At 41.4% G+C, this 23,588-nt stretch overlaps 1 protein-coding gene across 2 annotated transcripts in view; it reads right to left on the reverse strand.

The window, feature by feature from the left end:
- Nucleotides 1-10,782: 10,782 nt before the first annotated feature.
- Nucleotides 10,783-23,588, reverse strand: part of CPEB2 (cytoplasmic polyadenylation element binding protein 2) — a 122,375-nt gene continuing 109,569 nt past the window's right edge. For both annotated transcript variants that reach the window (XM_084857101.1, XM_084857100.1), the window contains 2 exons: nucleotides 22,992-23,173; nucleotides 10,783-15,993 (listed from right to left, as the gene is read on the reverse strand). In XM_084857101.1, the coding sequence (XP_084713227.1) occupies nucleotides 15,766-15,993; nucleotides 22,992-23,173 (410 nt within the window). In that variant the 3' untranslated portion in view covers nucleotides 10,783-15,765. The remainder of the gene's footprint in view (nucleotides 15,994-22,991; nucleotides 23,174-23,588) is intronic.

Here is a 23,588-nt window from a genome sequence, read left to right on the forward strand (position 1 = left end):
GTATTCTTCAGGTTCCATTATCCAAAACCTGTTTGACCAGAGGCATCAGTGGGACAAAATTATGTGGGAACATCACAAGCAAGGACACCTCTGCCGTTATCACCTTCCGCGTTCCTCCTAGGGGGTGTCAGGTTGGCCCAGATGAGTTATAGCACTGTTCAGTTATTCCTTATATATGGAATTCCAATCATGTGGGGGGTGGGGGTTTGCTCACTGGCCCTGCCCCATAGTGTAGAGAATGGAGGTCTGAAGCTTAGAGCCTTTAGTATTTGTGTAGGCTTCCCACTTCGGACCTCCTCCAGTGGGTGGAGCAGGCAGAGCCAACAGGTCCCACCCTACTCTCCCTTTCATGCAGTCATATGAGGGAATGGATGCCTGAAGAGTTTGTAAAACTATGCTGTAGATAATCACAGGGCCCGTAAGCAAAACCCACCCACCCTTACATGAGCACACTGCAGAGGCGTGTTCAGGGCACGGGGAGCCAGGGAGGTTGAAGAGTATTCATGTGCTCGCACCATCCTAGGCTGTGGATTGGCCCACAAATCTACATGCATCCCAATTGTATGCATATTTGCTCAGAAGTAAATCTCACTAGTGATAATGGAACTTACTCCAAAGCAAGCGTGCATAGGATTGCTGATTGAAGAGTCATATCATCTTCACTGGGTGTAATTTCTTGCATAAAAAGCTTATATTCAAGTATTAGGATCTTGCTTTGGCAGTTCAGTGATGAATATCTTTCTGTACAAGCAACAAAGATCTTGTGGATAGCAGATTTATTGCTGAATGAGCTTTTGTGGATGCTGGATTCCCCTCTGGAATTTTTCTGTAAATAAATTAAACTGTGCTGTGGAAAGAGTCAAGGAACTGGGTGTTTGAGAAAAAAAAACCCATTAACAACTGAATGAGTAATCTGTGTTTGCCTGCCTCAGCACTTGTCAGGTTAGTCCAGCAGTTGTGCTTAAGATAAATGATGTTATAATGCTGGGAATGGCAAGCTGTGCAATTAACTGGGAAGCTGTTCTCAAGACCTACAATCTGCACATGCACAGGCACTTGCACACACCCTGATCCTCTGTGAAAGTTCTGCCAAGCTTCTTTATTCCAAATTTACTATTCTGTTGGTTAGCTTGGTTGGTTGGTTGGTTTTCTTGGTCTTTAGAATGACATTCAGAATTCCTGTACAGGGAGCTGCAGGGCAGGAAGAATGCTCTGTGAAATGCATCCTTCTGGAGTCACCATCTGGCCAATATTCATCTTGCTTAGCAAAATGCCACCCTGTTCTGCAGAACACAGGTGGTGATGCAGATCACGAGGCACTGGTGACCACAGCAATAAACCCACATGCAGCAGAATATAATTAAAGCACCTGGTGCTGGCTTGCTGTTAAAAGAGCTTATTTTATTTTCTGTGCTGAACTGATTTGGAAAATTCACTCTTTATTTCACTCTGCATCCTAATCTACATGATCTAAAAGTAAATGTTTAGGAAATGGGGGATTAATCAAATGAGATATTTTTTTTGGTGGAAGATTCATAGATGCTTTACAGAAGGAGTTTGCCTTTGGATTAATGCCTGAGTCCTCATTTCCAACCAAAATTGCGTTTGGACAATCAGTGTGGTGTATTTTAACAAGTTTTGGGTTTGACCAGAAAGACCTGGGTTCAAATCCCCACCCAGCAATGAAGCTCCTGGGAGACTCTGGGCCAGTTACCATCTCTCAGGCACCTCGCTCCTAGTTTTGTACTGGGGATAAGAGGTGGGGGAACCACGGTGCATACTGCCATGACTGGGAGCTCCACGGAGGAAGAGTTTTGCAAACTGCAGCCTTATCAGAAGAAGTGGGATCTCACATCAGTTTGTCCATGCTATAGTCACTTCCAGGCTGGATTACTGTAATGCTTTCTCTGTGAGGCTGCCTTTAAAAACTGTCCACAAACTTCAGTTGGTCCAAAATGCAGCTGCCTGGTTATTATCTGGCACCTGAAGGTTGCAGTATATGACTCTGATCTTATTCATCTGCTTTGGCTGCCTATTTGTTTCTGGGCTAAATGTAAAGTGCTACGTGTGGCCTTTAAAACCTATAAAGCCTAAGACCGTCCAACTCGTGTCATTCTATGCAGATGGAACTGGTTGCCAGTTGGGAAACTGTAATGTGGAATGGACGCCTCAATTGTATGACAGGCAGCTTCAGTTGCATAGACTCCATGTGTCTATACCAGCAAACAGACACATCTGGGACTTCGGTCCACCACTCTGCCACTGCCAGCCATCCAGCTCCAAGGTAGTGGTGAAGCTTAAACTAACCCCAGCATAGGATGCCATACCATATGCACATTGCCTGAATAATGCATCTGTTAAGGGCACATTATGTGTGCCCTGTTAACAGCCATTTGCATCTGTTAACAGCGTCTATTAACAGCCATAATTTCTCAGCACTTTGGAACTTGAGTGACCATGGAAAGCACTTAACACAGCATGTTAAACCGAAAGCTTTTTTTGTTTTTTGTATATTCTTATAAACCTAATTCAGGGGTCATTTATTGGACTGGTTGTACACCAGTGCTGCAATAGCCCAGTAGACTATGAAGCTAGCAGCCATCAGTCTAGCCTGAACTCCTGTCTTAAGTCAGCATTTTGAGGAGAGCTTCAGAGGTGGGAAGGTTAATGTATTAACCTGTCTTTTATTTCATTACTAAACTACGAACAAAATTAGTGAGGACTGAAAGGATTAAATTATGTCTTGATTTATGAGAAAAGAGGTGATGACTGACAACGGAACTGCTCTTTTTTTAGCAAAAGATCAGCAAATGAAAAAACAGGTTTACCAATTTATTTACAGTGCAGAAATAATACTGTATGGTGTTCAGCTACCAATTGTAATTCTTTTGCCATTAATCACAGGCAGCAACAAGGGGTGTGTATGTGTGTGGCTTAGAATGGTCTAGTAAGAGGGTCTAGTATTGCAGCCTCAGTTTCTTATATTTCCATCCCACCTTTCATCCAGTGGGCCTCCAAGATAATTTACAAGAGTAAAAATACATCCAATATATCAGGGGTGGGGGACCAGTGGCCCTCTGGATGTTATTGGACTACAACTCTCATCACCCTGACCATTGTCCATGCTGGTTGGGGCTGATAGGAGTTAGAGTCCAGCAGGTTAAAATCTGGAGGGCCACAGGTCCCTCACTCCTGCAATGTACAATGATTAAATCAGAATAAGACAGAATATAAAAATACAAAAATAAAATTGATCAACAATGTGAACTAAAAGATGATGTAATCTCTTTCCTCTGAGGCTTCTCATAATAGTTTTAATCTTTATCCTCATTAAAAGGGCTAGTTCCTTTGTGACTTTTAGAAAACCAAACTTTTTAAAGTTGTTCTATGCAGTGTGCATGTGTGTGCGCGTGCACGCAATTGCAGCGCCTTTCCCACTACTCATGCTGTTGCCTGTATTTTATTTTTAAACTGTTTTTAAATAATGTTTTACATTGTTATTATTGCAGCCACCTCGAGGTCCTTTTGGGTGGAAAAGCAGATTAAAAAAATGAAATCAGTAGATGCCAATCCAGGAGTGAAAGACAAGTATGAAGGTAGCAATGGCTATAGCAAGAAGATGTGATCCGGTCATTTGGGGTGAGGCAAGGACTGGTTGTCCAGTCCTGTCTCAAAGAGGCCTTTTCTTATGGAGAGAATGGATTCCTTGCCTATCCATTGCTGAGTTGCAGAATTGCATTCATAAAGACAACAGAATCTATCTAGTCAGGTATAGTCAAGCCTGGAAGACGAATAGGCAGTCCATATTCTTGGGAGCCATTCTATTCTCCAACCACCTGGAAATACATTTTAATGTCAGTCTCACATTCAGTCAGGCTCAGGCTCTATATAACAACGTTGGCAGCACCTAGCAGTAAGGGCTTCAGGGGTCCTGAGCACACGTGCTCAAGTACGACTAGGGAATTTCATACAAACCCCAAGATGACGTAGCAAATACACTTGTTTTCATCTCTGAGTGAGTCTGGACAATTCTTTTAAAGCCACGCCTAATTCAGTTTGGCAGCACCACCAGAATTCTGGTAGCATCACCAGAAGCCAGATAAATGGCTTTTGGGCCTCATCTCACTTGCTGGTGCTGCCAGAGCACGTCTATTGTGTTCCTACAACTCAATTTTGTCCATGTGTAGCTGGCAAGCTGACAAAAGCTAGCAACTAATGGCCAGGACCAGCTCCCACCCTCCATTGAAATGGAGAGTATCCTAACCCCTGAATGCCCCAGGACATAGAACCCTTGGGTGTATCTTGGGTGTAAGTCAGCCAATCTCCTCTGCACGCTAATGGTGTCAGGACAGCATCCTACCGCCCATTAATTGACAGCACTAAAGTTTTCCCACCTTTCACCTAGTCACTTATCAAGTACTTGCCTACCCTGTTCAGAAATCACTCCCGGCATCTCCACCATTTTGTTCCCCCAGAAAACATGAACAAAACCCTCTCAGTAGATACCCTTAATTTTTGTCTTAGAAGTATAATTGTATTAGGTTCCCTGTGCTTAGCGTGCTATGAGAGCCGCCATCCTATCAACCGAATGAGACCTGTTCCTTTCAGGTAGCATGACCAAAATACCAAAATTCATAGTGCAGTAACCAAATAACCCTACTTTTTTCAGTGTCTTCAGTGGGGAAGTCTCCAGCATTCTGTCCACTCAACTATATTCTAGCCAGGGTGTAAGCCCATGGCACAAGACAGTAAGATCTGGGGGGTACTGACTTTGAGCAACAGTCCTCCAACAGTAGATAACAGAGTCCAGGATCAGCTTCTGCAGGTTCTGGGAGATCTCCCAGAGGAAAAAAAAGATATTGACCAAACAAAATTCAAAGCCTAATTGAGCCTTATAGTCTCAAGAGGGGCATAGTGATTGCCAGATCCCTGCCCTTCAAGTGAAGGGAATTTAAAGGAACTGTGCACTGTGGCACTGCTGAATGGTCTTGACCTTTTCCAGAAGGAAAATCTAGAAGAAACAATAGCCTTGAGTGGTTAAAGAATTAGGGACAGGTAGATTACTTTTTCTCTGATGACGGTCCTCTATTTTATGCTGTACAGTAAGGCTATATTCCCTGTTGAGGGCTTTCCACAGGCAGATGGTTGGCCACTGTGTGGACAGAATGCTGGACTAGATAGAACCTCGGTCTGATCCAGCAGGGCTCCTCTTATACTCCCAACTCCTGGAAATGCAATATTAACAAAAGACCAAAATGAGATGTTTTTTCCTCCATTGTTCTATATATCTTGATTTCTAAGTTTGCATTAATAAAATAATCATTTTTGTGGGCCAGAAGGTAGGACTCAGCCAAATTTTTTTTCATGAACCCTTTTGACTGCTTTGAAATGCAATCCCTCTCTCCTTTGGTAATTTTTCAATGGTTGCTTTGAAAGCACTTGCCTATTTAGAGAAAAATGTCCTCACTTTGAAGTGACTTATGCCCTGTTCAGGGGTTCAAGAGAATGCTTGAGGACTCAAAGTGGGTAATGGGATGCGGCCAGTGTATACAGCCCCATCCCTACTTCTCCAGGCAAGTAGAACTCCTGTTCAGACCTTGCTGGTTCAACATGGCAAGATCTTAACTGAGAGGGCGGGGCCAGTGCACCTGGAGATATAATGGCTGGGGGCCAATGCATATGATCCTGTCCCAGTACCCACTTTGAGTAGGGATGTACGAAAGTTCCGCCACGGATCTCGGGGAGGCTGAATGCCAGCGCATTAGGCCCCCCGAAATCGGTGGCGGAACGGCCCGCCCCCCTGCCCCTCCCGGGACGGGACTTACCTTGGGTGGATCTTCCTGGTGGCAGCGGCTCCGGCGGCGGGTGCGGCAGCGGCGGGTGCAGCGGCCGGTCTTCCGACCGGCTACCGCCACCGCCACTTCCAGGTTACAAAACAAAACAAAACAAAAAAACGTGATAGGCTACGTAAAGATTTACGTAGCCTATCACGGCTAGATTTTTAAAAAGCACCGTGATAGGCTACGTAAATGTTTACGTAGCCTATCACGGCTGACTTAAAAAAAAACAAAAAACACTGCGTGTACGCAAATGGCGGCGGCCATGGCCGCCGCCATTTGTGTTCCTTATTTTGGCACGTCTTAGTCTACGTAAACATTTACGTAGACTAAGACGGCGAAAATAAGGGGAACGCAAATAGCGTAGCATCTATGCTATTTGCGTTCCCCTTATTTTCGCCGTCTTAGTCTATGTAAATGTTTACATAGACTAAGACGTGCCAAAATAAGGAACGCAAATGGCGGCGGCCATGGCCGCCGCCATTTGTGTACGCGCATTTTTTGTTTTTAAATCAGCCATGGTAGGCTACGTAAACATTTACGTAGCCTATCATGGCTGACTACAGGGACGCAAACGGCAGCGGCTATGGCCGCCGCCGTTTGCGTCCCTGCTAGCCAGCGGCCAGATGTCTGGCTGCTGGTGGAGCCGGCCGGCGGCTCCGCAGAATTGCTGCGGAGCACAGCCGGCTGGCCAGGATTCGGGGGGGGGGGGAACGGAGCGCCTCCCTCCCGTCCAGGATTCCGGGGGGAGGGACGGAGCGCCTCCCCCCCACCATCAGCATAATCCCCGAAAAGTGATTTTCGTACATCCCTAACTTTGAGCCCACACACATTCTTGAATTCCTGAACAAGACTTTAGTTTGACCTCAATGCCATCACATAGCTAAATCTAATTGGCTACATTAGCACTAAATCTAATTGGCTACATAACATAACACAATTCCACTATGTATGCGATCCTCAATAGGCTGGGATCATCCATGCAAGTGATCCAGGAAATTCTGCCTGCCCTCTTAATTGGCTTTCACCTCTTAGCAAATTAGATGTCATCACTTAGCAAACTGGATATATAGCATCATTATATCATCCTTGCCACTATCTGATTCCTGATTGGCTGGGATTGCTCATCTGACAAATCTAGAAAGCAGCAGCAACAACTGTAAGACAAAAACAGCACAGCAGCAGGTGGTAAAACAATGACCATGAACTAGATCAGAAAAAGGTGAACATTCTCAAGCCAGGAGGAAGGCGGCGGCGGCGGCGGCGGCGGCGGCGGGGGGGGGGTTGCAGGAAATAATCTCCCGCTCCCCCTCCCTTCAGCTCTACTTTAACTCAAAAATTGAGATGGGAGAATATTCAGTGTAAACTTTTGAGAAGGGACAACTTTGGCAACACTGGATACAATACATAAATAATTATATTGTTATTGAACCAAGAATATCTTGTGAATTTTATGTCTTATGCGAAGAGGTTTTTTTGTTAAAGGTTTAGTTCATCTATAAGTATTTGCCAAAAACAAATGCCACCTTAACTTCAGGATAATTTCCCCTGTAAAACCCCAGCATAGCAAGCAGTGTGAACTGGTAGCCTACTATGGCAGGCAAAATTGTTTCCTACCATCTGCCTCACTATTTTAATAGATGGAGTGTGGGTCTGCATGCTGCATGAAATTCATTGCAATTAGGGTAAATGTTTGTCTTTCCTTTACAGCTCTCTCGTATGATGGTGAACTTATCTTAATTTATTAACTCCTGCCATTTTTAGTCAACTAAACACACACCTTATGTTGACAGCAAAAATAAATCACTTTAATAGGAGACATCAGCAATTCAGTTGCAAAATAGATATTGATTTGCATGTTCTAAAAAAAAGTCAATTCCATCATCACATTTTATTTTTTCAAAAGGTCACTGAAGTCTTTGAGGGAATTAACCATAGTGCAATTGGAGGTTGTGCAATTGTGCAAAGCAGTGGTTTTCAAAATACTCAGCTTTCCCACAAAGCTTTCAACTTTTCCTTGTGGCATGCAAGGAACCCTCGCTCACTGCAGAAGTTTCTGAGGCATGTTCTAAGGCAGTCACTTCACACCCCAGTACAGGCCAGGCCTTTGGGCCTCATCATCATCCCCTGGGTTGGGTCCGGATTTAGGTGCGTACAACGGGGCTGAAGGAAGCGGATGTCTCCACGTTCTCCTTCCCACAGCAGCCCCTTCAGCTGCCTGAAAATGCTACACAAGGGGACCTGTGGGATGAGTTGAGGTGTGGGGGGGAGGTCCTTGAAAATTGGACAGAAAGGGAGAGTCTGGATCCAATCTCATGTGAGATGAATGTGCACTTTGAAACACTCCACTACAGACGCACATTGCAGCGGGAGATTAATCATGGTGGGTGTGCAAGTTTTCTTTTAGGAAAACTTGTTTGCCATTACCAATCTTTTCACTGAGGAATGTGGTTAAGCTTTAAAGAACCCCAGGATACATTTAAAAACCATTCATATCTGAAAGCCTAACAGTGTTTCTTCCTAAGCGTCATACATGGAGACCTTTTAGCAGACAGTAGATTTGCTGGCATAATATTTCTGCAGATGCAATCGCTTCAGAAACATAAGAGATGTCAGTAGGTGGATACTTGCCAGTTTATGCATTCACTGGCTCCTAGGATAGTCATTCATGAAAAACAGATGCATGCACTTCCCACTTCTAGCTAGCATGTTGTAGAAATTATCAGAAGGAGCACAAAGTAGTGGAGAAAACTGATTCTGAATCATTAATGTTCTAAAGGGTGCCAAAATTCTGTGCCATTAAAGCAAGATGTTTACGGAGTGGCAAAATAATCCACACAAAGCAGAACTAAAGCAGGAGGTACTCGCTGTCTTTCATGAATGTATAGTTTAGCCTTTCTTGAAACAGCAAATTATTTTAAATGTATAGCCAAGCACAAATGTAAGGAAAAGATTGGCTCAAGAGGGTAGTGATGCTGGGCATTTGCCAGAGCCTCTAGACCCGCAAGACGCCCATTGCCCCAACAGTGCTGCCATTCTAACTTTACACAAGAAGATCAGAAGTAGCACAAGATAATTCTTGTTTAGAAGGCCCCAACTCTTATAGCTCACGATGCCTTACTTGAGGGCTCCCCAAACTCTGGAGTTGGAACTCCTGTCATGAGACCATTATGGCCCTTGGTTTTGGACAAGCTGGCAGCTGTATTTTGAACAAATAGAAGTATTTGAACAGGCTTTAAATGCATGTACACTGCATTATAGTAGTCAATCCTAGATATTACCAAAGCTTGGATAACTGCGCCCGACGTATATTTGTCCAAGAGAGGGTGAAGCTGACACACCAGCTTAAACTGCTGAAGGGCACTCCTTGCAACAGAGGCCATTTGGGCCTCCAGTGACAAGGTTGGATTCAAAAGTACCCCCAGATTACGAACGCGATACTTTAAGGGGAATGCAACCCCCACGCAGAACAAGTTAAAAACCATCTCTTTGAACAATTGAACTACCTACCCACAGAATCTTTGTTTTCTTAGGGCTAAATTTACTGGCCTCATCCAGCTCAATACTGATTTCAGGCATTCCAAATAATTGGTCTGATTCATATATAAATGGGCCAGAAATGGGCACTGTATGGTAAATGGGTGGTGCTGTTACCCTCCCCACTCCACAGGTAGCTGTAATTTGTGAGCCTGAGGCTACATGTGAGTGCCCGATGTGTGGAATCATTTCACTTCAAAACAGAAACCAGGGAAGGGGAGATTAATAGGGCTGCCATTCAGTTTTGTGTTCACATGGAACTCCTGCCTTACAAATGACATTAGCTGCATGGAGGCATGAGTCACCATACAAAGTCTCTGTCACCATACAAAGTTGATTGCTAGCCCACCTGTATATGAATAAGTCCATTGTCTTTGGCAATATTTGGACTAAAATACACAGCCCTGGTGACTGAATAATTCAGTCTAGCCTGGCTAAGAAAGCTCTAAAATATTAAATCTAGTGTACAGAGATTGAAAGGAACATCTTTCATATGCCAGAAATAATGACAGAAACTGCTGTGTGCCTGGGGAGGCAAGGATGGATAAACAGAAGAATCTATTGCAACCTAAATCATGATACATGCATTATTTTAACAATATATTGGTCCAACCACTGGGATATTTGGGGATTATTTATTTAAAACAGGCAAACCGGGAGATTTTGTTCATCCCCTAACAGCTGTAGCACTTTTGCACACCTCTGACAAAATTACCCAAGAACGAAAAAAGTTGGTAAATATGGGTTTCTGATAACGAATGTAATGACAAAAACCTCACAGCAAGAAATCTAACAAAACAGTCTTGTTTGGACATAATACTAAACTATGGTTTAGCATTATCTGAATAAGCCTTGGTCTCATTCCCCACTTGACTCTCCTCTGGCACAGCTGCAAGATTGGAAGCATTTGCTTCATTTTTTAACTAACTGTGGTTATTCATTACGTCTGAACCCAAACAAACTGTGGTCAGTCATAACTATGGTTTAGGGAAACAAGCCAACTTCAAAAGGTGATTTATGATCCTGGCTTGTTTCCCTAAACCATATTTAAGATTAAGGTTTGGACATAATGACAAACCACAGTTAATTAAAAAGTGGAAGCAAAAGCTGCCGATTTCCTCACAACTGCGCCAAAGGACAGCATGAGCCTAAGGCTCATGCACGTAACACGAAACCATAGTTGAGTGTTGCGTCCTAACCAGAATCCAGCTTCAAGCCTGAACAATATGGAGTGTCTTGTAATTCTGTTATTCTTCCTTTTAAGACAAAAACGCATTTCCCCAATACTTAGTGAAATAAATACCAAAAAAACTGTAATCATACTTTTCTGTCCCTTCAAATGCTAAGATGACTTGCAATGCTGATTAAAATGAAGGTGGAAATAAAAAGATGTGCCAGACACAGGAATGTGACCATGGTGGATAGTTTATTTTAAAAACATTTGGGAGGAGTTCTGTCCCTCAGCCTCACAATGCAAGCTATGATAACATGATAATGGCATGATAATGAGAGCAGAGAAGCCCTGCTTGGGTGGTATTTTCTGGGGAGAATCACAATCTGGTAGGAGTTAAAGCATTTTTCCTGCCCACCCTACTTATTATGCAGAGAAATCAATGAGTGAACTGTGTTGTGCACATTCATTGGAAGCAGGACCTCCCTAGCTGGCCACCTGTCCTCTCTTTCATTCTGGGGATGGAGTGTGAAGTGAGCATCACGCATACAGTTACTTTCTCTGTGCAGTTCAGCAGGGAAGTGCACCAGAGCAATACCGGTCTAGCGTGCTTCCAGTGGGTGGCTCTTAGTGCAAAGACATTGTGCAGCGATTTCATCTTTCCCTCCTTAACGGATTTTCTGTGGCAAAAAAGACAGCAGAATCAGTGGGAAAGCACAGGAGGGTTACAAATGGAAGATGATGTCTGGATGTATAAAATTCTTTGAATGGGGCAGGGTGATTGCTCAGTAAAAGCCTCGTCTGGAAGCACCCCTTGACAGTACTGTTTGAGCAGGGCCAGGGAGATAACTTTCTCATGTATGTGTTCTACAGTCAAGGAAAATGACTGGGGATGTTTTCAGGATTCAGGGGGCAAATCAATTATATGCAAATTACATGCAGTAGACTACAATGTATGTGACACAGTATATATTCAAGAAAATAATTTTATCCAAAAACATTTAAACACTACAAACTAAGTTTTGCATAACCTCAAGAGAAACTAGCACGGTGTGTGGGGCTTGTTCTTACATGAAGGAAACAAAACTTAAAAAAATTATGAAAGATATCCCGTTATTTAACTGAGTGGCTAGTTTGTCCATGACTCAAATACAAGATAATACAATTCTGAGAAAAAATATGCCAATAACTTAATGGTTTATTAGTCAGTCAACAATATTACAAATATTTAAAAATTACTTATTATATAAATAGTTGGCAGCAAACTATTCCATTACAGAGTTAAATTACCAGTACAACAGACAGACTGGAGATTTAGACACCTGGAAGATAACAGTAAAATGAACTAAAAGTTTTTAACAGAAGATTTTAAGCTGAAGGCGATTAAATAAGGGAGCAATCCACCAAACACTGCTGCTGGGAAACACCCTCTTATTTAAGTGGGGCTTTTATGGGTGCCACTGAAATCGGGGGTCCACAGCTCAGCAGCAGTGCCTGGTGCATTGTTCCCTTTGTGTCCATAAAAAGCATGGGTTTTATTTTTATTTAGAAAAAAATAAAAACTGTTTTAACACCCCATTAGGAATACAAAATAAAATTAACTGAAAATATTAATTTGCATATCAAAGAACCATTTATAATTACAATCCAAACACTCCATAAACCACTTGTGCGATTCTTTACAGAAACTCGGAATTTAGAAACTAGTTGCTTTAATATTACAAAGATTTCAGCTCCAAAAATAATTCAACATAAAATAAATTTTTAGCAATTAGCGTCATAAAATTATATATTTCCACATAAAAATACAAAATAATATTAATGACAAGAATATGAAAAATTATTCCAAGTATTTTTACTATTTGAAATAAAACAAATAAACAAAACCCAAAATGACAACAAAATAGAAATATGCATGAAAAAAGTCTCTCCTTTTGTTAGCAAAACACTATCCAAAATAACTACGATCATTTACATCAGTACAAAGATTTCTGGATTTTAAAAAATATTTGCAATGACAAAAGGGGTTTTCTTTTTCTGACAGTAAAAAATGACACTGTGGATAAAATTTGCAAAAGATGCAATGAAAAAAATAAAATTTGCATTAAAAAGGTTTACACTGTTATTCTTTTTATACAAACATTAGAAACAGTATTGCACGTCACAACACAGAATCGAGGTTAGTCAGCCTTCCAAAATGTGTTATATTCAAGTTTTGTAGCATCTTTGAGGAGAGGCTCTGTGCAGCCAGATGCAACAGGGAATAAAATATCAAGTGTTTTCCATACACAAATATATAAATGCTAAATGTTTCCTTCTTAACAAAAAGTGTGGACTTTTAAAGTATTTTTTTTCCTCCACAGTCATACGTTTGGACAGCAATATGCACATTTGGGGTAACAAAAGTAAAGAAGCTTTAAAAATACAAAAATACAATAAAATTAACAATCTCCTACAAAAATAGTGAAATAAATATGATTTTATAAAAACAAAAAACAATACAGTGTCAAACAGTTAAGAGAATAAGGGCACAATCCACTAGGGAGGTCTCTTGCATCATCCTTTATTGAAATAAACAGGAGCTGCGCAAGAACACAGTATGTGCCAGTCCCCACTGACATAAATGGGAGCTAAGAGAATAACTGTGCTCCTGCGCAGCATTCATTCATTTCCAAAGGTACTGATGCTGGAGACCTTCCAACTGGATTGTGCCCTAAGAACATGGATTTAAAAAGGAAGAGAAAGAGGAGATGCCGGTTACAGCAGCTATTAGCTTCAATAGCTCTGGAAATGAAGTGAAAAGCATAGCCTAATATTTAGATGAGTTTACCCATACCAAAAAAAGGGTATCCTCATGTTTTCTTACAGCTTTATTTAGGGGGGAAGAAAGGATTTTTCAACATCTCCAATTATTTCAGTTGTGTACTATTTTTCCATATTCATTTTCATTATTTAAAATATGTAAAGGCGCTTCAATTTTAAACTTCAAGCAAGAAATATGAAAATAAAGTTAAAAACATCTGCAGAATTAAATTATATCTAAATAATTAACGTTGCAAAACTACTGATTTTTTCTTTCTAAATTCCAAAAATTGAGGTATAGCAAAGGAGATGTCATCTGTCAAAAAAAGTGTGCCTTAAAATAGCTGACTAGTTGGAAAAAAAATCTCTCACAGAGATATAAAAATAGTGCATAACAAATGTCAAAAATGGATCAAGGTTTGGCAGGGCTTAAGGTTAGAAAAGAATACTCCAAAAAATCTGGAGGATCATGGTTAAGTAACAAATAGGGTACATTGACAAATAAATCATTTAGAAAGCTCTTCTTAAAACAGCATCAACTTTAAAACTTTAAAAACTTGAACTATAGCCACAACAAAACAGCAGAATTAGACATGAACCACATATTTGAACAGTACAAAAAGCACAATGCAGACAACCAATATAAGAGCAACGCTTTGCTTACATGAAGGATTGTCCCCAAGGGGTTGCCAAGAGCATAACCCTTGTAAATTTCTCTCTTGGAATAAGACTTTCAATTCTGCATTTGCTTTTGTTGGGTGTCTGCTTAAACTGCAGAGTAGCTCTTTCTTCCATTGAAACGTAAGGGCTAGTTGCATTAAAATGTTCTGGGATGGACAAAAATACTGCTAATGAACATCTTGCATTCAGTATCAACAAAAGTTTTTGTTTTTCCAAAATCTTGCAAGCGTTGTCATTACTTAGAACTCCTTCATAAAAATTAAAGCACTATGCTTAATTGTCAGTCAACTAACTACATTTCATGCAACAGTGACCCCAGTTTGACAGAAGATTCATATACGCCCAAGGTCAAACAAGTACACAGAGTTTAAGCCGGATTTCACTGTTGTCTTAAAGGTAAGATTTAGCTTTTGCAACTAGCTGTCTGTATATTACACCATCTCCATTTTGACTTTAATTAGGTTTTATTACTAAAGCATTAAATTTTCTTGCATGAGCACATTTTAATGCTCATTTCTCAGTAGTTTCCCATTTGGTGACTGGTTAGCAGTGGGCTGGCCATCTTTGGTTTGTAGAGGAAATTTTAACCATGAACAATCAAAGGGGCTGAAATAAATAATAATATAATCTAGTTTTTTACTCAAACGTGTGTCTATGCTACACCACTCCACGCTATTAGAACCACACACCACAAAGTTGCACAGGGATTACAATATTACATCCAGTCTGCAAAAATCGAATTCCACTACCAACCAGGTCACAAAATGGCTGCACTTTCTAATCTAAAACTAATTTGCATATTGTACACATGTAGGACATTTTTAGAAAAAAAAAACTTGAGTCACAGTAATGCATGCAAGTCTCTTTTGTTACAAATTTTGCGGTTTGCTCATGCTACCTAGATTTCAGAACCTTAAAAAAAAAACATTTGCAATAACTCACCTTTTGTTAGATCTAGTGCATGCATAAGGTGTATACAGGTAAGTAAACATGCAATTTTTCACATTCTAAAACTATGGCAGTTTATGCCATATTGTGCTGCCTGCATTTTAATCTGTAATGCAGTGTATCTTAAAATGTTTCAGTCCCGTATTAATAGGTGGCATTACACATAACACCTATATAGCAGCAAAGCTAATACAGCTTGTGATTATAAATGTTTAAAAATAGCTAATAAATCAGATTATCTTGAGGTATTATTTCTTGCAAGTCAAAATGGAGAGCAAAAAATCAACCCTAATTTTTTTAAATTGATGTATACACTGAAAATACCAACAACAATAAAAATAAGCTTTTTTTGTAGCAGACATATTCCCTCTTCACTATTTTTGCTACCTTTGGTAATTACTGGGGCAGATCTTGAAGTTAAAAACCCATGTTTAGAAATAAGTGCACGCTTCACCCACTAAATATAGCAGCAGACAGTGTGCCCCTATGCAAAAAACATTCTCATATCTAGTTTTAATTTTACATATAAAAATAAGTTGGAGAAAATACAAAAAAACATTTTTTTTTATTTTAACATGAAAATATCACAAAAATTAGTAAGCCTGAGATGTAGGGTTTTGGTGAAAAACAAGAGGCTTTGTAGTGTTTTGGCTGCTGAAAAAGATGCATGTATTGAGAGTTGGGGTGAGAAGCAGAAGAATGCACTTATTTCTTCTGCATGTCAGTATCTTCAAACACAGTAAGCCACATGCACCCTTCATTCCTTAAAGAGATACTGGAGAACCAGGCTCAGTTCCAGCGGAAGTGGATCTGGCGTGGGCGGTCAGCCCCCTCTTTAACCAATGGCTTATGGAATTCACGTCCTGCCCGAGAGTGGATATTCGCCCAGCAAAACTCACAGTAATACTGCAGGCAAGTGACATTGGCACAAAAAAAGGGAGCAAACTTTCCACCACATCGTGCACCCTGACATTCGTCACACATCTGGTCATCTAACACATATGGCTTTACCTCCACCTGTTTAAAAAACATGAATAAAAATAAAAAAGAGAGGAAAAAGATTTGTTTAGCCTTGAATAGTTATGCTTTAGAACACTATACAAGTACTGTTGTTAAATTTGTGTTCTACCTTTCCTGCAGGGACCTCAGGATGGCATACTATAGTAGGAATGCCTGCAGGAATCAGCGAGCCTCAAACGCAACTGTTCTTTATTCAGCACGCACAGAAGTGAAAGCTTAGCAGAAAATCCACCCACTGTTGCTGTTCCCAATCCTACAGGAGCTGCCAAGGTTCAAAAACAATAACAACCCACAGTGCACCCTAGAATACATAACATTCCTTCCCCCTTAGCTATCATAGTCTTTCAACTTACGAGAAGGAACCCCTTCATAGCACGGTCTCTACAGTCAACTAGTAGGTGTAGATTGCTCAGATGACTTCCTTTCAGTAACTGCAGTAGGTAAGGAAGGAGTATTGCTCCCATTGCTTAGTGGTTCTGGCACTTCAACAGTCAATGAGAGAAACTCATCAGTTCCAGATAGATCTTCAGCAGCTACCTCTGCTGATGACAACCTGCTCTGGCCAGAACACCTTCTCAGCTGGTCAACATGGTGATGCCACACTGACTCATCTGCATACTGGACCTTGTATGACACAGTTCCAGTGACCTCAGTGATAGAGGAAGGAACCCATCTCAGTCCAGCACCATAGTTCCTAGCAAACACCTGATCTTGTGGGACAAATGAACGGAGAGTAGGAGCTGAGAAGGCAGCATCCACAGCTTGTTCATGTTTGCTTTGTAAGTCTTCAGCTAAGTCTGGGTGGAGGCTGTCAAGACATGTTTTTAGACGCCACCTCATAAGTAACTCTGCAGGACTGACTCCTGTTGTTGCACAAGGAGTAACATGTTGAGCAATGGGAAACCTGGCAAGGCGTGTTGGCCAGTCTCCTCCAACAATGCACTTCAGGGCATCTTTTGTTGTCTGTATCATCAGTTCAGCTTGTCTGCAAATGTTTTAAATTCAGCAGATATAAATGCAGTCCCATTGTCTCACACTATAGTATCAGGCAACGCATTGGTTGCAAATCAGTGGCTGTTTGTGATGGTATTAAGACTACTTCAAGCCACTTTGAGTAAGAATCTACCACAACCAAAACGTTTTTTTCTTGAAATGGTCCTGAAAAATCCATATGAATTCTTGACCAAGGCTTCTTGGTCACTTCCCATGGAAAGACAGGTGCACTTGGTGGATTGTGCCTAGTGGCTTGGTAAGTACTGCACTCATTTATAGCTTTTTCAATATCTGAGTCAATACCAGGCCACCAGACGTAGCTCCTGGCCAATACTTTCATGGAAATAATCCCTGGATGAGCTGCATGCAGTGTAGTCAAGATGACCATTCTGATGACCCTTATCTGGAATAACAACATGGTTTCCCCATAGCAGACATCCCTTATGGGCAGACATCTCATGCTGATGGTGTTTGAATGGCTTAAATTCCTCTGGCAGTTTGTCACCTGGCCAGCCCCTCATACTCAATTTAAAACACGAGCCAGTACAGGATCTTGAGCAGCCAGCCTAGCAATTTGATCAGCCTAAAGAGGTCAGTCAGGAAGGGCTTCTAGCATCAAGACTTCCAGTGAAGGAGGTACAACAAAATCTGGAATTTGAAGTGGTACCTGACTCAATCGGTCAGCATTAGCTATTGCCTTTTCTGGTTTGTAGACAAGTGTATAATCATAAGCATGGAGCAGATTGCTCCAATGCTTGCATGTGGGGTGATAGTATGCAGGGAATAGGCTTACCAAGAGAGAAGATTCCTAGAAGAGGCTTGTGGTCCATGTGTATTTCAAAAGCATGGCCATAGAGATAGTTGTGGAACTTTTTGACCCCTGCAATAACAGCCATGGCTTCTCTGTCAATTTGTGCAAAGTTCCATTCAGTGGATGACATAGTCCTTGAATAATAAGCAATTGGTGCCTCTGTACCATCTGGAAATTTCTGGCTTAGCACTGCACCAACCCCATAAGAGGAAGCATCAGTAGTAAGGGCTAGTGGTTTTTTCCCCATCACAATTTGAACTCAACAAGTGTTTGACATTCTGGAAGGCATTTTCATGCTGTCTGGTCCATTTCCATGGAACTCCTTTTCCCAGCAAGTGATGCAGTGGCTCATCAATGGTTGCCTTTTGTGGAGCAAACACATGGTAGAAACTGAGAGGTCCCAAGAAGGCTTGGAGTTTTTGCTTTGTTTTTGGAGCAGGTGCATCATGAATTGCACGTATTTTTTATCAGTGGGGTGAATGCCAGAAGCATCAACATGATAGCCCAAAAATGTTATGCTGGAGGTTCCAATTTCACATTTCTCCTTTTTTACATGAATGCTGGATTTGTCAAAACGATGTAGGACTTCTTGAAGTCATTCAGCCAGTTCTTCCTCTGTTGATCCCATGAGCAGGACATTATTAAAATATGATACACCTGGAATTCCAGAAAGTAGGATTTCCATGGATTGTTGGAACAGTCCAGGGGCCACAGAAATTCTGAATTGTAGGTGCTTTTCTCAGAATGCCCCTCGATGAGTGATTATTGTTTGGGCATCTGCTGTACAATCATCAGTGACCAACTGTTGATATGCTTGGGCCTGATCAAGTTTTGCAAAGACCTTCCCTCCACCAAGAACAGAGAGGAGTTGATTGACAGCAGGCACTGGGTATAGATGCTGCTTAAGTGCCTTATTCACAGTGCACTTGTAATGCCCACACAGTTTCACCTTCTCATTAAGCTTTAATACTAGCACAATGGGCATAGCTAACTGGGTGTGTGTAACTGGTTCTAGCATACTTTGCTTGGTGAGATGCTCAAGCTCTTCTTCAGTTTTTCCCCACAATGCAAAAGGCACATTCCTGGCTTTCATGCAAATTGGTGCAATAGATGGATCCAGATGGTGTGACACTGGCTTCCCTTTGTATTCTCCCATTTCTTCAGAAAATACCCTTGAAAATGTATTAACAATTGTTGCAAGCCAACCTATAGTAAGGACATTAATTCCTTGAATACTAATCCCTACTGATGAGAGGTTTTTCCTCTGCTCCTCCACAGTTATAAGTGAAAGCTTCCCTTGGAAGGACCCATACTGTACATCTACAGTGTAGCATCCAATGATATCGAGCTTCTTTGCATTGTAATCATGCAGAATGCAAAATGGCCTTGACAACTTTGGAGCAAGGGCCTTAGAAAATATGTGCTTAAAGGTGTCTCTGTTAATTATGGATATGCCAGACCCCAAATCCACTTCCATTTTGCACTTCCAACCATTGATTAATACTGTTGCATACAACACAGAATCATGAGGTTCCTTGCCACAGACCTCCTGAATGTGATATAGCTGTTGAGTTTTCATCACCCTGTGGATAATCAACCCCATGAGACACTAGGTGGAGTGACTCCTTGTTATAGTTACTTGGCCTTGTGCTGACAGATTTTGAATGGCGGACTCGTGCAAGGTGACCCTTCTTTTTGCAAAACCTGCACTCAGCATCCTTGAATCTGCACAGAGAGTACTAATGTGGTCCTCCACAGCCTGAGCAGGAATAGGTGAGCCAGGACTATCTGCAGATTTTATGGAGGGTGCATTTCTTGTGTTCTGTTGACCTTGCTGCCCAGAATTCTCAGACTGCTTGCTCTGGATAGGATTTACATCATCATAGAATAGTAGAATCATAGAATAGTAGGGTTGGAAGGGGCCTACAGGGCCATCTGCATCTCTCTTGAGTTCTGTGACATATAGTGATGCAGTCTCACTTGCTAATGCCTTTTCTTGAGTTATTGCAAATGTCAAATTTGGCTCAGACAGGAGACGTCGTTGTAGTGCTTCATCATAAATCCCACAGGCAAGGCGATCCCTCAACATATCCTCTAGAAAATCCCTGAAGTTGCAGTGTTGAGACAGATGATGCAGTTCTGCAATATAAGTGGCAATGCCCTCTCCAGGTTGCCGCATTTGTTTGTGAAATTTAAATCTCAGCACAATAACTGAAGGGTTTGGTGAGAAATGTATCTTCAATAATCCTAAAAGTTCATCAAATGTCTTAGTTTGGGGCGAGGCAGGAGCAGTGAGGGATATTATTATGGCAAATGTCTGTGGCCCACAAACAGTTAAGAGCACAGCTCACTTTTGTTCAGCATTGGCTATCTTATTTGATAGAATGAAAGCCGTTCTGCATAAGAATCCCGGGAAGCAGGTTGACTAACATCAAACTCTTCGCTATAACCCAGAGCAGCCATTTTGACTTCAATTCTCTCTTTTTTTAAAAAAACCACAGGGGTTGCTCAAGTTCTTAAGTGGGTCTAGCTGACTGCTTACCAGTTAGTTGTGTAAATGAATTCACAGTCCTTGCTGCCTGTATAGGTCTCAGAATCCCAACTTCATCACCAAAAAATGTTGTATTGTAGGAATGACTGCAGGAATCAGCGGGCCTCAAATGCAACTGTTCTTTAGTCAGCACACACAGAAGTGAGAGCTTAGCAGAAACTCCACCCTGTTGCTTGCTGCTCCCAATTCTACAGGAGCTGCCAAGGTTCAAAAACAATAACTAACCCACAGTGTATCCTAGAATAACACATACACAGGCTTATCCCTGTATGCTGGGGGTGGTAGGAAAAATCCTGGGGGGGGGGCTAGTGGGCATCTCTACAACAGCCTAAAATCCTGCATTTAAACGGGGCTTTCTGCTTCCGTTTTAAATGCAGGATCACGACAACTCCCTTTTTCACGTGCTTCCTTTTCCCCCTCCCCCTTCCCCCCTTCTCCCCGTATCTGAGTCTTCCATTATCTTTCACTGATCTTGCTCCTCTTCTTGCCGCTTTTACTCTTTTCATGGAGGAAACTGAAGTGGAACACAATGGAGTAATTTGATAGCTCATTATCTGCAATCTATTTAAAAATAGGACAAAGGGCATTTAGTGCAGGGAACGCCTTGAATGATCACGGTGTCATGTAAAGAGCCGGCAAACTTCCACGAAGGAGCAATCTCAATCGCAGGGTAAAAGCTCAGTGTGAAGTTGCCCAGTGTGTGTGTGTAGGGCGGTGTTTTCCCATGCTGTGTGTGGTGCACTCTGGTGTGTTTCTCTGAGCATCACCAGTTTGCCTTCTGTGAAATGGACATTTTGTTGTGCTTTGTGGGGGCAAATATGTGATTTGGCATTTGGGGCTCAGACCCCACCACTGCCTTGTACTCACTGCCTCATACATTTGCCTTCTGAGAAATGGCTGTTGGAGTACAAATCTGTGGGTTCAAAAGAGTGGTTTTGTATTTTGGAGCTCAGACCTCACCTCTGCCTTTTCCTTACGTTCTTGGGAAAGTGGCTTTCCTTTTAGCTTATATTTAGTCTGGGAGCATAATATATGAAAATATATTCACTAGCAAATTTAGTGATGGTTTCATTTGATTCATAAAGCTGTGAAGTTGAAGAATATATATGTCACTTTCTTATGTGTGGCTCATAGGTGTTATGACATAATTAAGAATGGTTGCAGCCACAAAAAGAACAAACCTCATTATCTCAGTATCTATTTTATTGTTTCAACTCTTGTCAGAAATATGTTTCCATAAGCTACAAAACATGTTTCTTTGTCTTCTGATGAAATTGCTATTTCCCCCTTCATTTGGATTGCAAACACCAAATTGATTATTGATTGTAATAAACTAGTCAGTTTCATACTACTTCTAAAAATGGTGTTTGCCATCCAAATTTTTGAGTTTTTCACCAAAAAGAATGAAAGGGGAAAAAATAGTCACAAGTGAAAATAATATGTTTTGTAGCTTATAGAAATAGCTTTCCAATGAGAGATCATACAGTAAAACCAATCCAACAGATAACAAGATAATTAGGTTTGCTCTTTTTTGTGGTAGTGGTCATCTTGATGATGTCATCACAGAATATTCTTCAGCAACAGAGGTTTATGAATCCATCCATATATACTTATCACTAGATATGATACAAAATTACATGTGCTCCAGGACAAATTGACATTAACCCTAGCTATTGCATGAGCAAATTCTCAGAAAAGTCCCCAGCAGTGCCCCTGATTTCTAGCCACTATATTTTTCCATGCAAGATATTTAGATAGTACTATCTATAGTATCTGGGATGGATGGGTAGCAGTACCCTCCGACGTCAGCCACTGAAGTTACCAGTGTCCAGTTGGGATAGATTTTTCTCCTGAATCAGGGCCCAAGCATAATTTTTCTGGGCCTGGGTCCACTCATAATGTGGAACCCCCTGGCTAAAAGGCCTTGTCTGTTTTGATTGGCTTCTTTTAACTTCTTTAGGTTCCTTTCTTTAGGGTACAATCCTATGCGTGTTTAGACACAGAAAAGTCCTACAACTCCCAGCATTCCCCAGCCACACACATAGATTGCACTCTTGAGCTCCTTTTATTTCTGGGTGCCTTTATAGTCGTATGGCATGTATGTATATTAATTACACAGAAGTAGAAAAGGCATTTTAGATACCGCTCTCCTATCTGTGCAATTAAGTGTCATTCTTATTCTGGAGACCCAGGGCCTAACTAATTTACTATAAAGGCAGTCACTCATTGTTCTAGAGGTCACCAGCAGTTCAGAATGTTGCTTGTTCCATTCTAATGCTGCTTTTGATCGGACCCAGCAAGTCTCACAAGCTCTTATAAGATTTAGTTAACCAATATAGATACTGGGAAATACATTTCCATAAACATCCAGAGGCATGATCTACAATTTAGCCTCATTTATTTCCCCATGATAATCAGCTTGCAGCCCAGGCCGGCACACCTTGGACTTCCAGGCCTAGGTAATGTGTCTCCCGCTCCACCCCCACATTTGGGCCCTCTACCCAATTTGCTTTCCAGATTGTTTAATTGCTCCCATATGAATGAACAGTTGCTGTAAAGATGCAAGTTAGTATATTATCATGTTGTAATCTGTGGAAAGCAGATGAAATATAAGTTTGACATTAATTATATTCAACTTACTCGTTTATCAATATCACCATGTTGAAGCTGAACAAACCGAGCACTAATGGCAGCAATATAGCTCTGCTGATTGGAAAAAGCAACTCGCCCAGCACCTTTGGGGTATTTTAGTTCAGGATCTGTGTCAATTCCTGCGTAACAAACTCCACCATAGAGACGGTCCATTATCATGGCCAATTCCACTATGAAAGAACAAAAAACATCGCAGTAGCACATTAAACTGGGAAATATTTGATAAACTATAATGTGTTATTTGATGGGTAAACAATATCCGTGATCCTAAGCCATGCTGCACAGCAAAGTAGAGCATAAAATCAAGTGCTTAGCTCCCAGCACTGGGACAAAATGTTGGCTTGTACTGTGCTATCTATAATCCCCTGCATCAGGGCAGCACCTGCCTGTGGTGCTATTATGCTAGCAAAGGAGACAAGACCCTCTATCAGGATGAGCAAACTGTGTCCCTCTATCATCCATCACCATTGACCCTGCTGGCCAGGGCTGATGGGAGTTGTTAGCCAAAACATCTGGTGGGCCACAAGTTGCCCACTCCTGCTGTATGTGGAACAGTAGCATCACACAAAGAGCAATTTGCAGGTG

The sequence above is a fragment of the Heloderma suspectum genome, chromosome 5 (genome assembly GCF_057233095.1).
Source record: "Heloderma suspectum isolate Gila_16-S chromosome 5, 16-S_ref, whole genome shotgun sequence".
Classification (NCBI taxonomy): Eukaryota; Metazoa; Chordata; class Lepidosauria; order Squamata; family Helodermatidae; genus Heloderma; species Heloderma suspectum.